This window comes from Trichosurus vulpecula, chromosome 3 (genome assembly GCF_011100635.1).
Source record: "Trichosurus vulpecula isolate mTriVul1 chromosome 3, mTriVul1.pri, whole genome shotgun sequence".
NCBI classification, from domain to species: domain Eukaryota; kingdom Metazoa; phylum Chordata; class Mammalia; order Diprotodontia; family Phalangeridae; genus Trichosurus; species Trichosurus vulpecula.
The window spans coordinates 313,189,209-313,211,093 of NC_050575.1; the positions used below are offsets into that span (position 1 = coordinate 313,189,209).

General features: G+C 40.4%; 1 protein-coding gene and 1 pseudogene across 1 annotated transcript in view; both read left to right on the forward strand.

Moving 5' to 3' along the window:
• Positions 1-1,666: 1,666 nt before the first annotated feature.
• The window catches only part of TACR1 (tachykinin receptor 1), a 183,202-nt gene continuing 162,983 nt past the window's right edge, over positions 1,667-21,885 (forward strand). The window contains exon 1 of the mRNA XM_036751566.1: positions 1,667-2,061. Within this exon, the coding sequence (XP_036607461.1) occupies positions 1,667-2,061 (395 nt within the window). The remainder of the gene's footprint in view (positions 2,062-21,885) is intronic.
• On the forward strand, positions 20,928-21,323 carry LOC118843794 (annotated as a pseudogene).

Here is a 21,885-nt window from a genome sequence, read left to right on the forward strand (position 1 = left end):
GCAGGGTGGATTTAGGCGACGAGCCCGAGGAAAAACTCTGAGATGGTGAGGAAACGAAAGCAAAGAACCCCTTCCCTACTCCTGGATGGGCTGTGGGTGCTGGACAGGGCTAGGACAAGATGGTTCTAGTCACAACCTTTCCTTGCAAAGCTTCTCAGACAGTGCGCTCCGCTTATTTTCCGGTGCCCCAGTCCCTCAGGCCAACAGCTGTGACAAGCCTAACGAACCCACTGCATAGTGCAGGAAGCGACAATCAGGTCACCCCGGTACTTGGGAATGGAAGCACCCGACCCACCCCCATTCTAGTCAGAGACTAGGATTAAAGAGTGGGGCTGGATGGGATGGATGTCTTTAAGGATCAGCAATTCTACTAAGGTCTTAGTCCTACGGAAGAAAATGTAGACAAGCTGGGAAGAGGGCTCAGACTTACTACCACTAATTCCCCGGAAGAAAGTTGTTCCCCCCGCCCCTACTCCCTGGACTAAACACCAAAGTTCCAAACTGAACCAGTATTCTGCTTTCTTTTCCTTGATGGCTGCTCCCTCTCTGAGGTTGGAGTGAGTTGGACAGCGAGACTAGCATCAGAGGGTTGTAGGTGTCACATCTCCGTCCCACATCCTTCACACTCAACTAGTCTGTCCGTTTCCTATTAGCCCCAGAGAGGTCCAGCTTCACGCTGGAAGTCCCTAGCAACGTCTTCGTAGACATATACACCCCACCCTCGCCTGCAGTGAGAAACCCTCCGACCCCCACCCTGTGTAATGCACATCCCTCCACCCCCGCACATAATAGCTCCGGACCCTCTTAAGACTCACCCCCCCACACACAGACCACATACACACACACACACCACACACACACGCACGCACACACGCACGCACACACACACACCTCTTTTCCCCACTCTTAAATCAAGGAAAGAATTGAATAGCAGAGGGACATACATCTGTTGACATCTGTTGTAGCTGGTGCGCTGCTTGTTGACACTGAGTGGGTCCGCGGGCCAGGCACTTCCCCCCTTACTCGTGACGTCTCTGCAGCGCGCTATAAAAGGCCCTGAGACGCCCAGCAGAGGCTCTGGCACCTCCAGAGCTGAGAACGAAGGAGCGAGCGGGCATCCACGCCGTAGCCTGGGGGATCGCAGGCGGCAGTGGCAGCAACTGCCGCTGTGCGACAGAACAAAATCAGGTGGCCCTTCTCGAGCTGGGGCACTGTGCTTCTGCCCCAGCTGACTCCAGATCGCTAGCCCTTGGCTCAGAACTTTTGGAGGTGGCACCATGTCTGGTGCCCCTTGGGCTCCCGCAGCATCCCTTTTCCCAGCCAAAGAAAGCAGTTGCAGAGTTGCGGAACTCGGAGGTGCCTCCAAAGAGCAGTGATTCGATTGGGTGATTGCTTTTGTCAATTTCTCTCTTAAAACCTAGAAAGAAAAGACAAATTCCTAGCGCTTGCTGAAGCTTGAAGAGGAGAATATCGAAGCTTTCTGGGTCTGACCAAGTTTTCACGTTCTGCAATCTCTCGGTCCCCGCTAAGTCCGCCCTACTCTTGCGAAAAGAATTCTGACAGGAGCCACTGAACCTCCTGTTGCTTAGAGCTTTGCACTTCAATTTTTCTGCATAGGACTCTGCTCCCTAGGGGCGTGCGTGGAGGGTTTAATCCCAGAAGAACGATGGATAATATTCTGCAGAGTAATTCAGACCTTGCCCTCTCCCTAAATGTCTCCTCCAACAGCTCAGAACCCAACCAGTTTGTGCAACCTGCCTGGCAGATCGTTCTCTGGGCAGCTGCCTACTCTGTTATTGTGGTGACCTCCGTGGTGGGCAATGTGGTGGTGATGTGGATCATATTAGCCCACAAGAGGATGCGGACAGTGACCAACTACTTCCTGGTGAACTTGGCCTTCGCAGAAGCTTCTATGGCCGCCTTCAACACAGTTGTGAACTTCACCTATGCCATCCACAACGAGTGGTATTACGGACTGTTTTATTGCAAGTTTCACAACTTCTTCCCCATTGCTGCTGTCTTCGCCAGCATCTACTCCATGACCGCTGTCGCCTTCGATAGGTGAGCCAGACCTTTGAACGTTGGGAGTTTGAGGAGAAAGGGAGTGATATTGTATCATGGGTGGTGGGGTTTGCAGTGGGTGTGTATGGTGAAGAGGCTGCTACGTGAAGGAAAGGGTGGAAGACTGGGGAGGATTGTCACATGAATCGCTTTCCTCTCAATTCTGTTATTTTCCTCTTTCTCCTTTTCCCTCCTCACAGTCTCCTCTTACCTTTCTTCTTCCTCCTCCCTTTCTTTTTTCTCTCCCTCTCCAGGTCTCTCCTTTTCCAGTTCATCTGTCTCCTCTTTCCTTTCCTTTCTCTAGACCCTTTCTTTTTTCTTTTCCTTTTTTCCTTTGTGCTTCCCAGTTCTGGGACAGGGTATCTAGTGGCAAAGGCAATAAGTCTGAATTCAAAGGACTTGAGTTAATTTCTTCCTGTTATATGATTTTAGCCAATAGCCAAGTCACTCCCCTTCTCCCCCCATCCCACCTCCCTCAGCTTCCTCATGTGTAAAATGAGTAGGTTGGATTGGATGGTGTCCAAGGCCCCTTCTATCTTAAAACCATAATCAATCATATGCTTGTATTCAAGGCCTGGTAGTGGCCCCAGGGTTGATAAATGTGGCCACCTCAGGTTAAAACAGTCCAGAAAGTCTGCTTCTGTTGTTTTAGGTAAAATCTTTTTTTTCTCCATTCTGTTCTTCACTTTCTCCATCTGGGGGAAAAAAGGGCAGGGAGTAAGCTGTTTTCCCTTCACCTCTGTAACAATATTTTTAAAATGAGTCCATCACATTTGAATCCAAGGTCTGTCTGGAAGGTACCTAGAGAGGTTATCCATTGTATTCCATCCCCTGTCTTTCCTTAAACCATTTAAGGCTAAGAGATGAAAATTGTTATTCCCAGGAGCTCTCTGAAGTTGGAGATTTAATGTTCTCTCTGAAAAATCTCTTGGAGACTCAATTTTTTTTCATTTGTAAAATATGGATGATGGCAAGAGCACCCCAAAGGGCTGGTGTGAAAATCAAAAGAGAAAATATTTGAAAAGCATTTTGGAAATGTTTTATGTACATTTATAACACCCTTTAAACCTTCTGTAAATTGAAGTACTTAATAAATATGAGTAAGCATAATTATTTCAGTCTGGAAGTCCTTTATGTATGACAATTATATAGAGAGTAGGAACCAGCTTCAAATTTCCGGTCTGATTCTATTTGCTTGGGCAGCTAGGTGACACAGTGGGTAGAATGTTTGCCTTGGAGTCAGCAAGACTCGTCTTTCTGAGTTCAGACCTGGCCTCAGACACTTATTAGCTGTGTGACCCTGGGCAAGTCACTTCACTCTGGTTGTCTCCGTTCCTCATCTGTAGTGGCAAACCACTCCTAAGTAGGGTCCTAAGTAGGGTCAAAAAGAGTCAGACACAACTGAAAAATGACCAAGCAACAGCAACACTATTTATTTGATGTTAGGCAAATCACTTTACCTTGCTTGGCCCCAGTTTCCACATCTGTAAAATGAGCGATTTGGACTAAATGATATCTTATCAGCTCTGATCTTCAAATTCTAAATTTCTTTTTCTTCTAAAATCTCTCTAGCCTTTTGTGGAGTTGGCAGCATCTTGGGGAGGGGTGGGAGGGAGGGAGGTACTTTCTAATGGCAACGCAGGGTTCACATGCATTTCTGAGGCTGGGATGGCTCAACAGGTTACGGCTTCAAAAACTGTTTGAAAAGAACAGGGCTGGTATGCAAACACTGTCCAGGCAGGTCCTAGTGAGGCTATCTCTGGGTGACATGGCTGAGACAGGACTTCTGAGACATAGGAATCTTTTGAGAATGGGGAATGTGTGCATGTGTGTGTGTGTGTATGTGTGTGTGTGTGTGTGTGTGTGTGACAGAGAGACAAAGAGACAGAGACAGAGACAAAGAGACAGACAGAGACAGAAACCTCGGACAGAGAGGATTGAGACAGAGAAAGAGACAGAGACAGAGAAAAGTGGTCAGGGAGAAGGAGACAGACACTGAAAGAGACAGTCTGCTTGCATGCTTTCTTATATGTATGTATGTCTGAAGGAGTACCTCTGTATATACATGCTTGAGCACTTGTGTAAATTGTTCATCCAAAAGATTAAATTGCATTTCAAAGGGGACTCCAGAGGTGGTTCTTTGGCTGCTTTCTCAAAGGAAAAAAAAAAAAGGTTAATTAATTTAAAAGGGGGCTGGGATTGGGGAGGGGGTGGGGACAAAACAATCCATTTCATTTGCTTCCTACTACCCTATTTTATCCACACAGGGTTTCCTGTGATTTGCATTTGCCTTGAGGCTTTCTAGAGGCATTTAAAACCACAAATAGCTTTTTTGAATGTGGGGCTTGTGCCTTTCCCTTTATGTTCTACATATGCTCCTGAAGAGTTGTGCAGAAATTGAATTTTTGCCAAGCAAATTTCGTTTTAAATATCCTAGGGAAATTGCCTATTTAGTGGAATGTGATCATAGAATTTAGAATCGGAGGGAACAAAAGAGAGAACAAGTATTTATTAAACTCTTATTACGTGCCAGGCACTTCTTGTGCTAAGTGCTTTACAAATATTATCTCATTTGCTATTATGACTCCCATTTTCCATTTGAGGAAATCGAGGCAGTGATTTACCCAACGTCGCATAGCTAGTAAGTATCTGAAGCTAGATTTGAACTAAGGTCTTCCTGACTCCAGGCCCAATGCTCCAGCCATTGTGCCACCTAGCTGCCTTTAGAAGGAGTCTTAGGTAGCATCTGATTGAATCTTTCCCACTCACATTTGACAGAGTAGGAAACTGAGTTCCAGAAAAGGGGAATGATTTGCCCAAGGTCACACAGAGAGTAAGCATACAACTGGGACTAAAGCCAGGTCCCTGACTCTAAATCTAGTACTCTTTCCATACACAGCCCATGTTTATATATCTCTGTATTTGTCTCTTTCTGCCTTAAGATTCGTAAATTTTTTTCCTCACAATAACCCTATAATTGTAAATAGAGAAGGCATTGTTATCTTCAAATTTTTAAACGGGGAAACTGAGACCCAGAAAGACTACATGATTTGAGCAAGGTTCCATCTATCCAGTACCAGAACTGGAGCTTGAATCAAAGCCCTTGTTCTAACACCAGCATTCTGCCTACTATACCATTCTGAAGTTTAAAGAATATTTTTGTAAAATGAAAAATCACCACCTTCACCCCAATTTATCTTTTATGTCGATTTGGATTTTATGTATTAACATATTAAAATGTACTTCATATTATATGCATATATTTACATTTCTTTAAGGTGAAGCACATTACCCTCTTGGGGTTGCTCTTTTTACTTAAATGCAGACTCCTTTAAAGAATGCAAAGATCTATATTCCAAACACTGGATATGCTTTGTTACTTAATGCCACCTCAGCATTCTATATTTGTGTATATTAGTTAACAGTTTTTTTGCCACCAAATTAGAAAAAGGACTATATATTGCTGATTCTGGTCCTCATAACTTATCCATGCTCTGCTGAGAGTTCTGTCTCCTGAGAATGGCGATATAGCCATTGCAATGTGGAGCATGAGCATTAAGACACCAGCACATTGATTTAACTGTAGGGCTTGGGGGGGGGGCGGCGAAGCTGTGATTGATTGATATGCTCAATGCCCCTTTCCCTCAGACTTTAAATGTAGCATTTTAGAAGGGATAAAAAGTAAAAAGGTACAAATGGATGGGCCAGGGAATCATGATCAAGAGGGACTTGATTCCTGGGCTTCTTCTCTGTTCTTTGTCAGTGGGTGAAGGAGCCATGATTATAGGGACCTGAAACCCAGGTCTCTATGCCTCTTTTGTTTTAATACACAAGTTATAGAAAACCTCCTTAAATGGAGCAGGCTTCACCCTATCATTCAGACCATAGAATTATAGATTATTATAGTTAGAAGGGAATTTTATAAGGCATTGAGTTTACCTCCCATCATTTTAAAGCAGAGGAAGCTGAGACCCAAAGAAGACAGACAAGGGACTTGTCCAAGGTCATACAGGTGCTAAATAACAGAGACCAGAACTCAGGCATGTGGACTAACATTTCAATGTTTTTTCTGCCATATCACTCTCAGTCAATTGATTTTTAAGGCTAAAGGAGTCGATGATGGATGATTTACAATTTTTCAATAAGAGCATGTTTTGCCTCTCATTGTAAACTGTTGTATGACTATGGACAAGTCACTTAACTTTTCTGTTTCTTTGCCTATAAAAGTGGGTGGGGGAAGGACACAATACCTTCAGTACCTATTTCACAGGGTGATTTGAAGGAAGTGCATTGCTAAACTAGAAGCCCAATAGAAATTTGAACTATTATTATCATTTTTACATGTTTTTATCTGTTCATGTGTGTGTGTGTGTGTGTGTGTGTGTGTGTGTGTGTGTGTTAGAGGGGAGTCTATTTAAATTTTCCTCTGATTCCTGTTGATGGATTGGAGATGACCTTGAGTTACTGAAGGCTTTGCCAGTGGAGTACAGACTGGTAGGTTGTGATGGATCGTTTGTCTCTCATTCAAAGACCAGCCCAAATAAACCCAGAGAGGCTCATCACTAGCTGGTTGGTTTGCAAGTGACTGGTTGTTTTGTTTTTTTTTTTACTTAGGAATATATGAAGAGCTTTTGGATGTGGGATCAAATAATCTGAGTGCGAATCCCCACTCAGCTACTTCCTTGCTATATGATTCTGGGCTACTTCCTCTCTCTAGGTCTGTTTGCTCATCTGTAAAATCAAGTGGGGATTCTCTAAGGTCCCTTTCAGCTCTAATTCCTATGGAGCACATTCTAAGGGTGACTGATGGAATCATAGGTTCTTGTAGAATCTAAGTTTAACTGAGGCAGCCCAATTCGCTTGATCTGTCTCAATTTCCTCTCCATTTTTTTCAGTTTTTTAAAGTTGCCTTCTTCAAGAGGCAGGCCCCTTCCCAGCCTAGAACATTGTGATTAAAATGTCAAAAGAAGAGTGATGGGGAAGCACCACACATCTGTCCTGAAACCAATGTTAGCTCAAGAGGACCATATTTCTTTCTTCTGTTGATTTGGAAAAACAGCTTAGATTCCAAAGGACCTTGTCTTAATTTTGTAAAAGCTTTATGTGCAGAGCAGTGGAAGTTCATGTACAGTGTTGATTTTTGCCAGATGACGCTCAAGCCAAGTAGCCAACAGATAGGATTTGAAACCACTAGTGTATAATCCAGCTATATATTCCACTGAACAGAGCGATGAGCTCAGAGCTTCTTGTTGTTGTTCAGTCATTTCAGTCATGTTTGATTTTGTCATCCCATTTGGGGTTTTTTTTGGAGGGGGAAAGGCAGGGCAATTGGGGTTAAGTGACTTGCCCAAGGTCACACAGCTAGTAAATGTGTCACGTGTCTGAGGCCACATTTGAACTCAGGTCCTCCTGACTCCAGGGCCGGTGCTTTACTCACTGTGCCACCTAGCTGTCCCCATTTGGGGTTTTCTTAGCAAAAACACTGGACTAGTTAGTCATTTCCTTCTCTAGCTCATTTTACAGGTGAGGAAACTGAGGCAAACAATTAAGCAACTTGCCCAGGGTCACATAGCTATTAAGTGTCTGAGGCCATATTTGAATTTGAACTCTAGGCACTGTCACTCTATCCACTGTACCACCTAGCTGCCATGAGCTCAGAGTTAGGAGATCTCAGTTAAAGTCCTGATCTGTCATATTGTTATGGCACACACAAAGCCACATTGCCTTTAGCTACTCAGTTTATCATTCTGTCAAAAAGTAGGGCCTCCTTTCTACCTGGAAAGATAAGTGGAAAGAGGGAAGGGAAGAGAACAAAGGTTTGTTAAGTGCCTACTATGTGCCAGGCACTGTGCTAAGCACTTTACATGTATGTCATTTGATCCTCACAACAGCCCTGTGAGGTAGTTGTTATGATCCTTGTTACACAGTTAAGGCAAGTGAGGCAGGCAGAGGCTGAGTGACGTAAATCATAAGTATCTGAGGCCATATTTCAATTCAAGTCTTCCTCACTCCAGGCCCAGAGCTTTATCCTCTAAAAAGATGAGGGAGGCTGAAAGTATTTAAGGATTTTTTTTTACCTTCCAAGCCCCCTCTACATAACAGTTAAATTCATAAACAAATAAATGAACCCCAAGTGGATAGAGATCAGTTTCAATGGAAAGGAGTGGAGGGATCAATGGCAGTTTGTGAGCTAACTTGTGAGATTGTGAGTTCTCCATCACTGGAGGTCTTCAAGCAGAGGCTGAATGAACTCTTGTTGGGGAATGTTGGAGAAGGGATGACTCTTTCAGGTAAAGGCTGGATTAGATGACCTTGAGGATCTCTCCCCTCTAACTCAGATTCTGCCGTTCTGATCAGGCTCCTGCATATGCCAGTCTCTTTGCCCTTGACAAGCATGGGAGTATGTTGTCTATCTTGGGCCTCTGGGTTCATCAGGTCCAGCACTCTTAACCTTAAAGAGGAGTCTGAAACTCAGTGACTTTCTCAAGGTTGGACAGGTAGGAAGTAGCAGAGCAAGAATGTGAACTTACATCCTCTGGATGAAAATCCATTTGCCTTCTACAGCACGGTGCATTTCACTTCCTGAGGGTAGGGAATGGTTTTCTTTTGGCCTTTCTGTCCCTTGAAGAAGGGCTGTTTTCTGTTTTATCTCTGTATCCCAGCACTTAGCACAGAGCCTGGCACATAGTAGATGCTTACCAAATGTTTATTGAGTTATTGATTGATCCTCAGTGTCTAGCATTGTGCCTCCTTCATTGTTCACAGTAGACATCTAATAAATTCTCATTGAATTAAATTGAATCACAGCTTTCCACCTTTTTCTTTTTTTTTCTTTTTTTTTTTTACTACATGATTTAGTTTATTTTTGTATAATAGAGCAATTAGGAAATCAGTCAATGTAAGTCCTGCCCTCAAGGAGCTTATAAATATTGATCTGGTATCTAGTTAGAGAGATAAGACTCTCATGTGTATATTTCTAAATCTATCTTTATATGTATATATGCACAAATATGTATATGTGTGCATATATATAATATATGTATATTATGTATATAATATATATTGCATATATTATCTACATATACATATTCTCAAACTCAATGTTATTGCAACACATACATATGCATCTGGAGAGTTGTAAGTGAAGTATTCTCCATTACTCAAGTGTGTCAGGTAATAATTTTAATAGGAGCACATTAATATTTGTCTTTAAAAAGAATGATCAAAGACTTCTGAATATTCAAAAAAAGTTGCAAGCATTAACTTGGTCTCAGTTTTGTTTTCTGACAAATAAGTTGTTTTTTTTTTTCAAGTCATGGAGAAGAATTTTGACCAATGGAATGAATCATGAGAGAGAAGAAACAGAACCAAAAAAAAAAAAAACCCAAAAACAAAAACAAAAGAGAAGCAGAAAAGGCGAGCATGTAGTGTGCCTCAGTCTGTATTCAAACTTCGCAGTTCTTTGTCTCGATGAAGATAGCATTCTCCATCGTGAGTCCCCTGGAGTTGTCCTTGCCTCTTAGGTTGCTGAGAAAAGCGCAGTTTGTCAGGGTTGGTCCTCACGGAATCCATATATCTGTGGCTGTGCACAACGTTCTCCTGGCTCTGCTCTGCTCACTCAGCATTATGTCGTGTAGGTTTTTCCAGGTTGTTATGAAGTCTGCATCATCCCCATTTCTTATGGCACAATAGTATTCCATTACCTTCATGTACCACAGTTTGTTCAGCCATTCCCCAATTGATGGGCATCCCTTTGATTTCCAATTCTTGGCTACCACAAAGAGAGCCGCTATAAATATTCTTGTACATATGGGTCCTTTTCCCGCTTGCGTGATTTCTTTGGGATACAACCCTAGAAGTGGTATTGCTGGGTCAAAGGGTATGAACATTTCTATAGCCCTTTGGGCATAGTTCCAAACTGCCCTCCAAAATGGCTGGATCAGCTCACAACTCCACCAGCAATGCAACAATATTCCAATTTCCCCACATCCTTTCCAGCATTTATCATTCTCCTGATTTGTTATTTTAGCCAATCTGACAGGAGAGATGTGGTATCTAAGAGTTGTTTTGATTTGCATTTCTCTAATCAGCAGCGATCCAGAGCATTTTTCCATATGCCTGTAGATAGCTTTAATTTCTTCCTCTGAAAACTGCCTGTTCATATCCTTTGACCATTTCTCAATTGGGGAATGGCTTGTATTCCTATATATTTGGCTCAGCTCCCTGTATATTTTAGAGATGAGGCCTTTATCAGAGATACTAGTTGCAAAGATTTTCTCCCAATTTTCTGCTTCCCTCCTAATTCTTGTTGCATTGGCTTTTTTTGTACAAAAACATTTCAATTTGACATAATCAAAATTATCCATTTTGCATTTTGTAATGCTCTCTATCTCTTGTTGGGTCATACAAATCACTGGCATATAAACAAGCTATTTCAAATGCCAGGCAGCAAATGTACTTGCTCCCTAGCCACCTCATAGTTGTTTTTCCAAAGACCTATGGAGATGGACATTTGAGGTAGCCCTGGCTATGGCACATTTGTTTCCAGACCCTTTCACAAAGTGGAATGAAATCTAAGTAAACCATTGGATGCTGGAGCACAAACTTCATTTCTGAGTCCCTTTCACAGATAGCAGCTTATCTCTGTGAACATCTTTTTTCTTTTATTTTCTGTTTGCAAAATTGAAATGCAATAGCTACCAATTACTGACAGCAAACTTTAAACCTGTTCTTCTCTGGCAGTCCATGGTCAGACTAAGTGGACACCTGTGACATGCAGTGTGTGTAATAACATACAAAAAACCCTTGTAAAGGGCTAAAAACAAAGTTGCTAGGTAAGAAAAAAAATCATGGTACCTCTCTCCTAAAGAGAGAGGATGGATGGATGGATGGATGGATAGATGGATGGATGCGTGAATGCATGAATGAATGGACAAATGAATGACAAATAGGCATGAATTACATATGGTGTCTATGAAGTAATGATATTGTTTTCTGTTTTTTGTTTATTTTAACAAATAGACCAGAGTTTGTAGTTCCAAAAGAGCACCATTCCTTGGAAATTGTAGACATTTTAACAACGTTACCAGTGCCCATAACATTTTTACACTCAGTCCTCTTTCAAAATCACCGTCAAAGCCAGACACCTCTTGTTCCCTATAGTGTAGGTAGTATATAAGAAAAGCAAGTTTCTTAGTTGAAAATCTTATCCTGTTTTTAATGCAAATGGTCATTTGGCTTAATCACTGTGCCTCCACAAGCCAATAATCTCGAAAAAGGGGAGCCATGAGAGATGAATTTGGAATCAGGGTACCTAGATTTGAACCTTCCCTTTATCTCTAATAACCTGTGTGACCTTAAACAAATGACGCTAGTTTGCTCATCTTTAGAATGTAGCTGGATTAGGGGACCGCTAAAGTCCCTTGTAGCTCTCCAGTCTTATGATGCTGCTTCCCTTGGATGCATAGGGTCATTTGTCTTCTGCACATCCAAACTCAGGATTGCTGATACCTCCTGATGATTTCTAGATGATAGATTTCTTTGCTATAGACATCAGCTCCCCTGCAGTGGAAAAATGTAGGTTTCTTCCCTATCCCATGTTCCTTGGTTTTCAAACTCTCTTGGTTTCCAAACAAACACTCTTCTAGTATTTTAAAGGCATTTATGCGAGAAACATTCATGAAGGGAGAACAAAAAAATAAATAAAAATTACAAATGCAAAGGTTCTTATGGGCGAAGTTAATTCTGGCTGTACCCAGCAACTACAGAGTATTTTGTTGTTCAGTCGTTTCAGTTATGACTGACTCTCTGTGACCCCAGCTGGGGTTTTCTTGGCAAAGATACTGGAGTGGTTTGCATTTCCTTCTCCAGCTCATTTTACAGATGAGGAAACTGAGGCAAACAGGATGAAGTGACACCCAGGGTACACAGCTAGTAAGTGTCTGAAGTCAGATTTGAACTCAGGAAGATGAGTGTTCCTCATTCCAAACCAAGTGCTCTATGCACTGTCCCATTTCAGATATTTACCACCTGCATGACTGTGAAGAAGTCACTCAACTTCGCCAGGCCTCAGTTTCCAAGTATAAAAAGGAGGGGGTTGGAGTAGATACCCCTGTCACAGTTCTCCAACTTCATGATCCCATGATCCTCTCCTGCCAGTCAGGCTTCATCATACTGCTTCTAGTCCTGGTCCCTTCTGCTGTAGCTGTGACACTGCACCCCCTGGTGGTCAATCTCTAGCTCTCTTCTCATTGACCAAGATAAGATTACTAGAGCAAAGATTCTCCTTTTTTTTTTTTTTTTTTTTTTTGTTTCCTCAACCTGAGGGGCCCTCCCTTCATTGTCTCAGAAAGCTTGGAAATGGCTGGTTCATGAATTTCAAGGTTTACAATACCAGCAAAATAAAACAAAACAGCCTCACAACAACAACCAACCCACCCCAATCCTCAGTGTTTTGGACATACAGTACATGACATCTCTTGTGTTGCACAGCAGGGCCTGCACAGTGGAGCAAGGAGGTACCATTGTGAACACTGAGCTACCATAAAAGAACATCGTGTTGGGTGGGGAAGTCATGTAAGACAAATGATCGTTTCATTGCTGTCTGCTTCCCCCACTTCATAGTCCATTATTCTTAACAAATTCTTTGACCCCCTGGCTTTGGACTTACAGCTCTAAATTCCTTTCCAGCCTCCCTACCTGGCCCCCTGGATTTCATATTCAGGTGGACTCTAGATCAACTCAGCCTAGGGGTCCTTTTCTGGCACTAGTTGATTTTACTGATTCACTCTTTTAGTTCCATCGTCATTAGGGGTTGGAGATTTGAAAATGTCAGATTCCTAACCTACTTTATCCTCTTATTACACCATTAATTGGGTAAGGTCCTACCACAGGACCTACACACACACACACACACACACACACACACACACACACACACCCCTTATTCATCAAACTTGGCTGTAAGTGGCTTCTGGCATTTTCCACAAATCAAATCAGCGGTTCTTCCACCATTGCCCCATTCAGGGGCTCAATTTCCTCATCTGTAAAAGGAGAAGGCTAGCCAGATGACTTCTAAGGTCACTTCCAGTTCTAATGTTCTATAATTCTTTTCCACAAAATATACTCTTAAAGGTTGAAGATTTTATTCCATTGAAGATATTCTTAAGATAAATTCAAAAGAAAAGTTATTCCCTGAAAGGTTCTTGAGCCACAGTGGCATCACTGAAATAATAATAATAACCACTAATATTTATTTAGTGCTTTAAGGTTTTCCAGAGTACTTTACAAATAGTATCTTATTTGCTCTTTACAAGAATACTGAAAGGTAGATATTATTATTATTCCTATTTCACAGTTGAGAAATTGAGGCCTATAGTGGTTAGATGACTTGCCCTGGGGCACACAGCACTAAATGTCTGAGGCTGGATTTGAATTCAGATTTTTCTGACTCCATATCCAGCACATTAGAAAGCCCTTTCTCCCTCCAGGGGCCTACTTTGAAGGGACCAATACTCATTTGAATGGATGCTTATGTGAAAAAGCTGTAAAAGTCTTAGTGAATCTATAAGAATCAACAGTGTGGCAGCTATTGTGACTGCACTGGTAGAAACAGAGATTCCAAAATAAGATGAGTCTCACTATATTTTTCATTTAGTTAAACACCCCATTTTAGGAAGGATAAGAAAGAATCTTCTCTTCTCCTAGTCATATGCTATTGAGTAGCACTGGAAGAAGTCATGCAATTGTATCAATTGGATACACTACAAATTTATGTTACCTGATCTCAACAGAGCCCTCACTGCTGCATGACAATCCTGTTGTTCTTCCTTAATTTTGTAAAAAAAAATAAATTTTGTTGGTGTCTTTTGTTTTTATATTACCTGTATTTTCAAACGAATGCCTCCCCTGTTTCCAAAAGAACCATGCCTTATAACAAAGAATAAAAAAGGAGGAAAAAGTTCAGCAAAACTGACATTGGAAAAAGTCTGTCATTAACTAGGGTATTCCACATCCATAGTATCTCACCTCTGCAAAAAAATGAAGGAGATGCCTTCCCATATCTTTTTTTCCCACTAGATGGCCACCAAGGTGCCTACCAACTCTTACATTCTGTGATTCAATCTCCTCCCATCTGCTCTGGTAGCCTGATCTTTATTCATCTGTTACTTCCATATTTAATTTTTTTTCTGCCCCCTCTTTAATATTTTTCTATCTACTGACTCCTTCCTTGCTGCCTTCAAACATTCTCTGGTCTGTCTATCTTTTAAAAAGCAAATAAAAAACCCATCTCTTCACATGATTCTACCATCCTCAAGCTATTGTTACAGACTCATAAAAGGGACCTTAGAAGCCATCTAGTCCAACACATAAATTTCTTATATGTCTCTTCCTTTTCATAGTCAAATTTCTAGCACATGCCATCTACATTCATTACCTCCATTTTTATGTTTTCACATTTACTTCTTTATCTTTTGCGATCTAGCTTCCAACCTCAGTCTTTAACTGCAACCATTCTTTCCAAGATGATCAAAAGTCTCTTCTCTGTCCTCATATTTCTCAACCTTATTGAAGCATATCCCCCAAGGATACTCTTTTTTCCCTTGGCTTTCATAACACAGGACTCTCTTTGTTTCCTTCCTACTTTTCTTGTTTCTACTTAATTTCCTTTGCAGGATCACTCCTTAACAATGAGTGTCCCCCAGGGCTCTACCCTGGACTCACTTTTCTTTCTCTGTGCTATTGATCCCATCATTGAACATAATTCAATGAATATCTCTATATAGATAACTACCATCAAATATGTCCACCCTACTCTCCTAAAATCCAGACTCATATCACCAACTGCCATTTCCAATTGGATGTCCTATAGCAAACTCAAACACAATGTATCCAAGACAGAATTCATTATCTTCCATTCAAAACTCTCTCTCTCTCTGTCTCTCTGTCTCTCTGTCTCTCTCTCTCTCTCTCTTCTTCCCTAACTTCCTTATTTATGCTCATCTTTTTAGTCATCTAGGTTCATACCTCACAGTCATCCTTGGTCTTTCCTTTCCATCACCCTCATCCAATCTTATCAATTCTACCCCAGGGCAGCTAGGTGACACAGTAAATAGAGTGCAGGTCCTAGAGTCAGGAAGACTTTTCCTGAGTTCAAATCGGCTTCAGACATTTACTAGCTGTGTGACCCTGGGCAAGTCACTTAACTCTGTTTGCCTCAGTTTCCTCATCTGTAAAATGAGCTGGAGAAGGAAATGGCAAACCACTCCATCTGCTATCTTTGCCAAGAAAACCATAAATAGGGTCACAAAGAGTCAAACACTACCGAAACAACTGAATAACAACAATATTGATTCTACCCCACAACGTATTTATCTCCATTCAGATGTATACCATTCTAGTTCATGCCCTCACCAAATGTCGTTTTGAGTTCTGCAAAAATTTCATAATCAGACTTCTGAATCCTAGATTCTGCCCTCTCCGGTCCATCCTACACACTACTGCCAAAATAGTCTTCCTAAAGCACAAGTCTGACTATGTGTATCCTCAGTTCAAGAATCTTCAGTGGCTTCTATCAATAAGTAAAATTTCTCTGCTTGGCCTTTAAAGGTCTTCACAGTCTGACTCCAGCTTGCCTTTTTAGGCTTTTTGCATATTATTCTTCATCATGTACTTGATGTTCCAGCCAAATTGGCCTGCTTGCTATTCCCCAAACTTGGGATGCCATCCCTTTCTCTGTACCTCTGCAAGGCTATCACCTAGAACTAGGATGCATTCTCTCTCATCTCTACCTCTTAGAATCCTAGCTTCCTTCAAGGCTCAATTCATGTGTCAACACTCAGTATAAAGGCTTTCCTGAGTATCTTCACCATCTGATTCCAGATGTACTCCACTCCAATCATGCAAATATTTATTAAGCATCTAATATATACAACACCCTGTGCTAGGTGGTGGGTATACAAATACAAAAGGCCCTCTCCTCAAGGAGCTTGCATCTATTGGAGGATATAGCAAATAAACTGATAACTATATCTATATCCACACACATATATACATATACAAACATATATGTGATATATATGTATATATATACATATGTATGCATATATATACATGTATATATATACACATATGTATACACACATATTATTTGAGGCAGGAGAAAAATAACAATTAGGAATATCAGCTGACTGTGGAGGACTTGTTGTGCGTGTGTCTGGATGGGCAGGGAGGGTACATGACTTGTATCTTCAAATATTTAGAAGACTGTCTCATAGAAGAGGGATTAGCCTTAATTCTACTTGGCCCCAGAGGGCAAAACAATGTGTAGAAGCTACAGAGACTAGATTTTGGTTATATATCAGTATAAACTTCCTAATAATTAAAGCTGTCTAAAAGATGAAAAGGGCTGCCTTGGGGCATAGTGAGTTCCCTCCCACTGGAAGTCTCTAAACAAGAGTCTCAATGAACACTTTGCTATAACTGAGAATATAACTGAGGAGATTCTTATTCAGGTGTCATCTGAAATCTTTTCCATTGCTGAGATTATATGATTCAAGCAGAACCCTGTAGAAAAAATATTTTTATGCAAGGAAGAAGCTTTACTGTTCCAGGTTCCATTTCTCATCAGCGTGGAGCCATTTGAGGCTCTGGTTTGTTTCATTTTCCATGGGTTCCATGGAATTTCTGTAGCTCGTAACCTGCCTTGGACTCAGACCCCGTTTGGTAATCAACTGAAATAACTCACAAATGAAATGTTTCATGATTTCCCCCAAGCCATTCAGCTAAAGCCCTAGCTCCTAGGAGAACTGAATGGGTTATAAAGGTTTAATATAACTATCTTTCTTTGGTAATGAAATTGAGAACGTAGTTTTAAGCATGGTAGGAAGACAGAGTTCAGCTTGTTAGTGAGGAAGCTAGCCACAGCCTCTACCACAAAACTGAAAGGACATAACCTGAATTCCTAATGCTATGCAAGGTGATCGCTGTGACAGCTTTTTTTTTTCTTCTGCCAAACCGACTAGTATTATCCACTATGGTAAGGGTAGGGAGCCACCTAAAATTAGACCTGATTGCAGTATATGACATAATGTGTGTTTGAGGTAGTTTCTAATAATTGAAAAAGGGAAATTGTTTTAGACTGTCACTTTTCCATCACTTCTGTGGTCAGGTGGGTATTCTGAGTGCTAGAGTTCATGGGATTTTAAGCAAGAAGGGGCTTTAGAGATCATTTAGTTAAATCCCTTTATTTTTCAGAGGAGGAAACTGAGGCAAAGAGAGGGGAAGTGAGTTAATAAAAGTTGCACAGATGGTGAGGGAAAGAGTCAGGATCTGAATCAAATCCTTTGACTCAAGATCCAAGAGTCTTTCTACCACAATACACTGCTGATTCAGAATCCAATGAATTATTTTGTAATTGCTTAGTTCTCTCTGCCCAAACCCATCCAAGCAGCCACATTTGGGCTTGGATCTTAGTCAAAAATTTAAAAATATAATAGAGAAACTACTAGCCCAGCTCAAGTTCTTCCCCCCTTCCATGAAGGCTTTCATGCTCACTCTTCTAAATTTACAATACTTATTTCTGTATCCCTCATAAATTCAATGACAACTCTCATTTATAAAGCACTTTATTTCAGCAGCCAAGTAAGGCAGAAAATTCAAGTTATTTTCTCCATTTTACGCAAGACTAAATTGAGAACCAGAAGTAAAAATGACTTGGCAACATCATTCAGTAAATATCAGAGCCATTTGACAAGCATTTATTGAGTATCAGCTGGTTTAAAAGCCCTGTGCTGTGTTCTAGGACTCATTTGACAATTGATCAAGCACTACCTGTGACATAATTCCTGTTGCTTTCTTATATGTTAGTTAATGTTTCCTATCTTTTTGTCATATCTCTCTTCCCTCCCTTCCACATTAGAATGTTAGCTCCTTGAAAGCAAGAATTGTCTTTTGCCTTTATCTCTCCAGTGTCTGGGATAAGGTAAGTGTTTGATAAATGTTTGTTGACTGATTGACCCTACCTCAGATGAGGTTATAAGATTTTTGAAGGCCAAGGTTTTGTCATAGATTTGTTTCTGAATCCTTCTCAGGATTCCACAATGACTTCCACGCTTTACATGCCACATAAGTGGTTTTTGATTGGCTAAGGAAGAAATAAGGGTAGATTCTAGTGCTAGTTTTGTCATTCAATGTCTAAGCAACCAAGTTGCTTATCTTTTTGGGGTCTCAGCTGCCTCATCTAGGAAATGAGAAAAATTGAAGTAGTTAACATTACTGAATGATAATTCACTGTGGTATGGAGATGATCCTATGTTCTTAAAGTCTACACCAGTGGAAGGCAAACTGACAGTTTTGACCAAGGTAAAAAAAAATCTTCAGGTATATTCCTAGCAACAGAAAGTATTTGCAGTTTGAGAATCAGCCCCCTTATTTATGATCACTTAATCACCACAGGTTGGCCACAAGGGGGCAAACCTTGGTCCATAAAGACAAATAAAATAGATAGAAATACATTTATCCACTAGGGTGATACTACTGACTAGTGTCTGATGCTATTCAATAATAAAACTAAGTACTATCAGTCAAAAGTTTGTAGACAGTGGCTATGTACTTTATACAAGATTAGAGTGATACAAATCACTCTCTGGCTCTCAGAAGACTGGTTACCTCTCTGTCCTAGCTCCAAACCTTTTGTGGATGGAAAGACTTGTTTAATTAGTGTAAAGATTTAATTTGTGTGAATTTATCCAAATAGATTCTTAGCTCATTAGAAAATCCCACTAGGAAAACAAAACAATATTGTCTGAGCTTCACTTAAGAATAACCACTTTGGCAGCTGTGTGTAGGATAGAGTAGAATGGAAAAAACCTTGAGAAAGGGAAGTCATTTAGGAGGCTGTTGCAATAATCTAGATGAGAAATGATAAAGCTTTGAACTAAAGTGAATAGAAAGAGAAAGGGTCAAATTCAAGAGATGTTGTAGAGGTAGAAGTTATAACGTTATGGCAATTGATTGATATGTGGAGTGCGGAAGAATGAGGAGTCAAGGATGATGATGAGATTATAAACATGGGAGACCAAAAGGATGGTCGTGCCTTTGACACAAATTGGGAAGTTTGGAAGAGGAGTGATAGTGGTGACAGGGATAGATAGTTCAGTCTTTGACACTTTGAGATGTCTTTGGGACTTCTTGTTTGAAACATTAAGCAATTGGTGGTTGGAGCTCAGGGGAGAGACTAGGAATTATACACACACACATATATATATATATATACATATATAATAAACACATATAATATATACACGCATAAATACATAGATAGGTAGATAGCTAGATAGGTAGATGGATAGATAGACAGATAGATAGATAGATGGATGGATAGATAGATAGATGAGTCATCTGCATAGAGGTGATAATTAAATCAATTAAATCCATGGAATCGGATGAAGTCGCCATGATAGAAACTGTATAATGATAAAATAGACTAGGACAGAACATTAGGAAATACCCTTAGTTCAAAGATCTTATATGGATTATGAATCAGCAGCTTAGCTACATCTCCTCCTCAAGGTTTTTAAAACAAACTTAAAGAGTCAGGGGTTATTCTCTAATGCTATTAACTTAAGCATTCACCAGTGAGCTCCCCTACAATTATCAGTTGAGAATCAATTGGTTAGTTTTCCTTAACTAAGTCTAGAAAGAGGTATTTACCAAGGTGGTACAGTAAAAATGGTTAGTATAAAACATCTTCTTCTCCACCAAAGTCTGTGACACATAGAAAATCCAGAGAAAAGTGGGCTCAAGCTTTAAAAGGCCATTTGGCAAAAGGGCAGTTCACAGCTCCTAATTCCTAGAAATCTTTTTCTCCCATTCCTGGAATCCTCAAGAAGTTCTCCTTAAGCACAGCAAATCTATGTCCACCTGTCTTTGGTTCCTGATGAAGATGTTTCCATGAGCTGACCCAGGGAATCCTCCAGATTCTTTAAAGCTCACAGAGACCTCCTCTGGCCAAAAGGGTTAAGAAAATCCAACCAGCCTTGATGCCAAGGCCTCTCCTTTCCCATCCAAGGTGGTTCCTGCTTACATGTATCCTGAAAGCCATGCTTTCTCCAACTCTTATTTAACCCCTTCATGGTTTATGTGAATACATTCTTGTACAATATTGTTCCAATTCAAAAGCCTTTTCTGACTCATTCTAAGGCTTATTGTTTAATTGATTGATTGGGCAATCTGTTTTTCTTATCTTATTGTTATAGCTAGCACCTCTAGTACAACATTGAATAATAGTGGTGATAATGAACATGCTTGCTTCACCCTTGATCTTAATGGGAAGGCTTTTAGCTTATCTCCATTATAGATAATGCTTGACCTTGATTTTAGAGAAATATTATTTGTTTTAAGAAGGCTCCATTTATTCATACACTTTCTGGTGTTTTTGATAGGAATAGGTATTGTATTTTGTCAAAAACTTTTCTGCATCTATTGATATAATCATATGGTTTTTTGCTATTGATATCATCAATTATGCTTATAGTTTTCCTAATGTTGAACCAGCCTTGCATTCTTGGTATAAATCCCACCTGATCATAGTGTAATATCTTGGTTATATATTGCTGTAATCTCCTTGATAGTATTTTATTTAAAATTTTTGCATTGATATTCATTAGGGAAATTGGCCTATAGTTTTCTTTGTTTTTTCTCTCCTAGGTTTATGCATCAAACCATATTTCTGTCATAAAATGGATTTTGTATGATTCCTTCTTTGCCTATTTTTATCAAATAGTTTACATAGTATTGGGATTAATTGTTCCTTAAATGTTTGTTAGAAGTCGCTTCCACTCTTTCCGCCATCTTGCAGTGCTGCCACCATGGTGCGCATGAATGTCCTGGCAGATTCTCTCAAAAGCATCAACAATGCAGAAAAGCGAGGAAAATGCCAGCTTCTCATTAGGCCATGATCCAAAGTAATTGTCTAGTTCTTAACTGTGATGATGAAGCATGGTTACATTGGTGAATTTGAGATCATTGATGATCACAGAGCAGGAAAAATTGTTGTGAACCTCATGGGCCGATTAAACAAGTGTGGTGTAATCAGTCCCAGATTTGATGTTCAATTGAAAGATGTGGAAAAGTGGCAGAACAATCTCCTACCATCCCGTCAGTTGGGGTTTATTGTGCTTACAACCTCAGCTGGCATCATGGACCATGAGGAAGCAAGATGAAAACATGCAGGGGGAAATATTCTGGGATTCTTTTTCTAAGGGTGCAAAACGTACATACAAATAAAATGGTCCAATGGGAGAAAAAAAAAGAATTCACTTGCAAATCCATCCGGTCCAGGGGATTTGTTCTTAGGGAGCTCATTTATGGCTTGTTCAATTTCTTTTTTCTAAGATAGGGTTATTTAGAGGGAGGATACTTCCAAGATGTGAATTCCATAACTGAAGTGATCTTATAGGATGAAAAATTTTTGAGGAGATGGTGAATTCTAGAGTACAGCCTGGTGAGAAAGAAAATAGGAACTGAGATCGATGGTACACATTGATAGAGTTTGCCTTGGCAAAGATTAGGATCATCTCATTGTCAAAGACTTGAGAAAACAAGGATAGAGAAGAGGATGATGTCTCAAGATTTTGAAATAAAGAGAAAGGGAAAAGAGAAAGTTCACATCAAGTGACTTCAATTTTTTTTTTTCTGTAAAGAGGCAAGGTCAGGTCCTTGATTGAGAAAGAGGAATAGGTATGGTAGGCATGAATCCATGAGAGAAAGTTTGAAATAGCTTCATGGATAGTGCTCTAAAGAACCCTTTAGCAAAGAATAAAA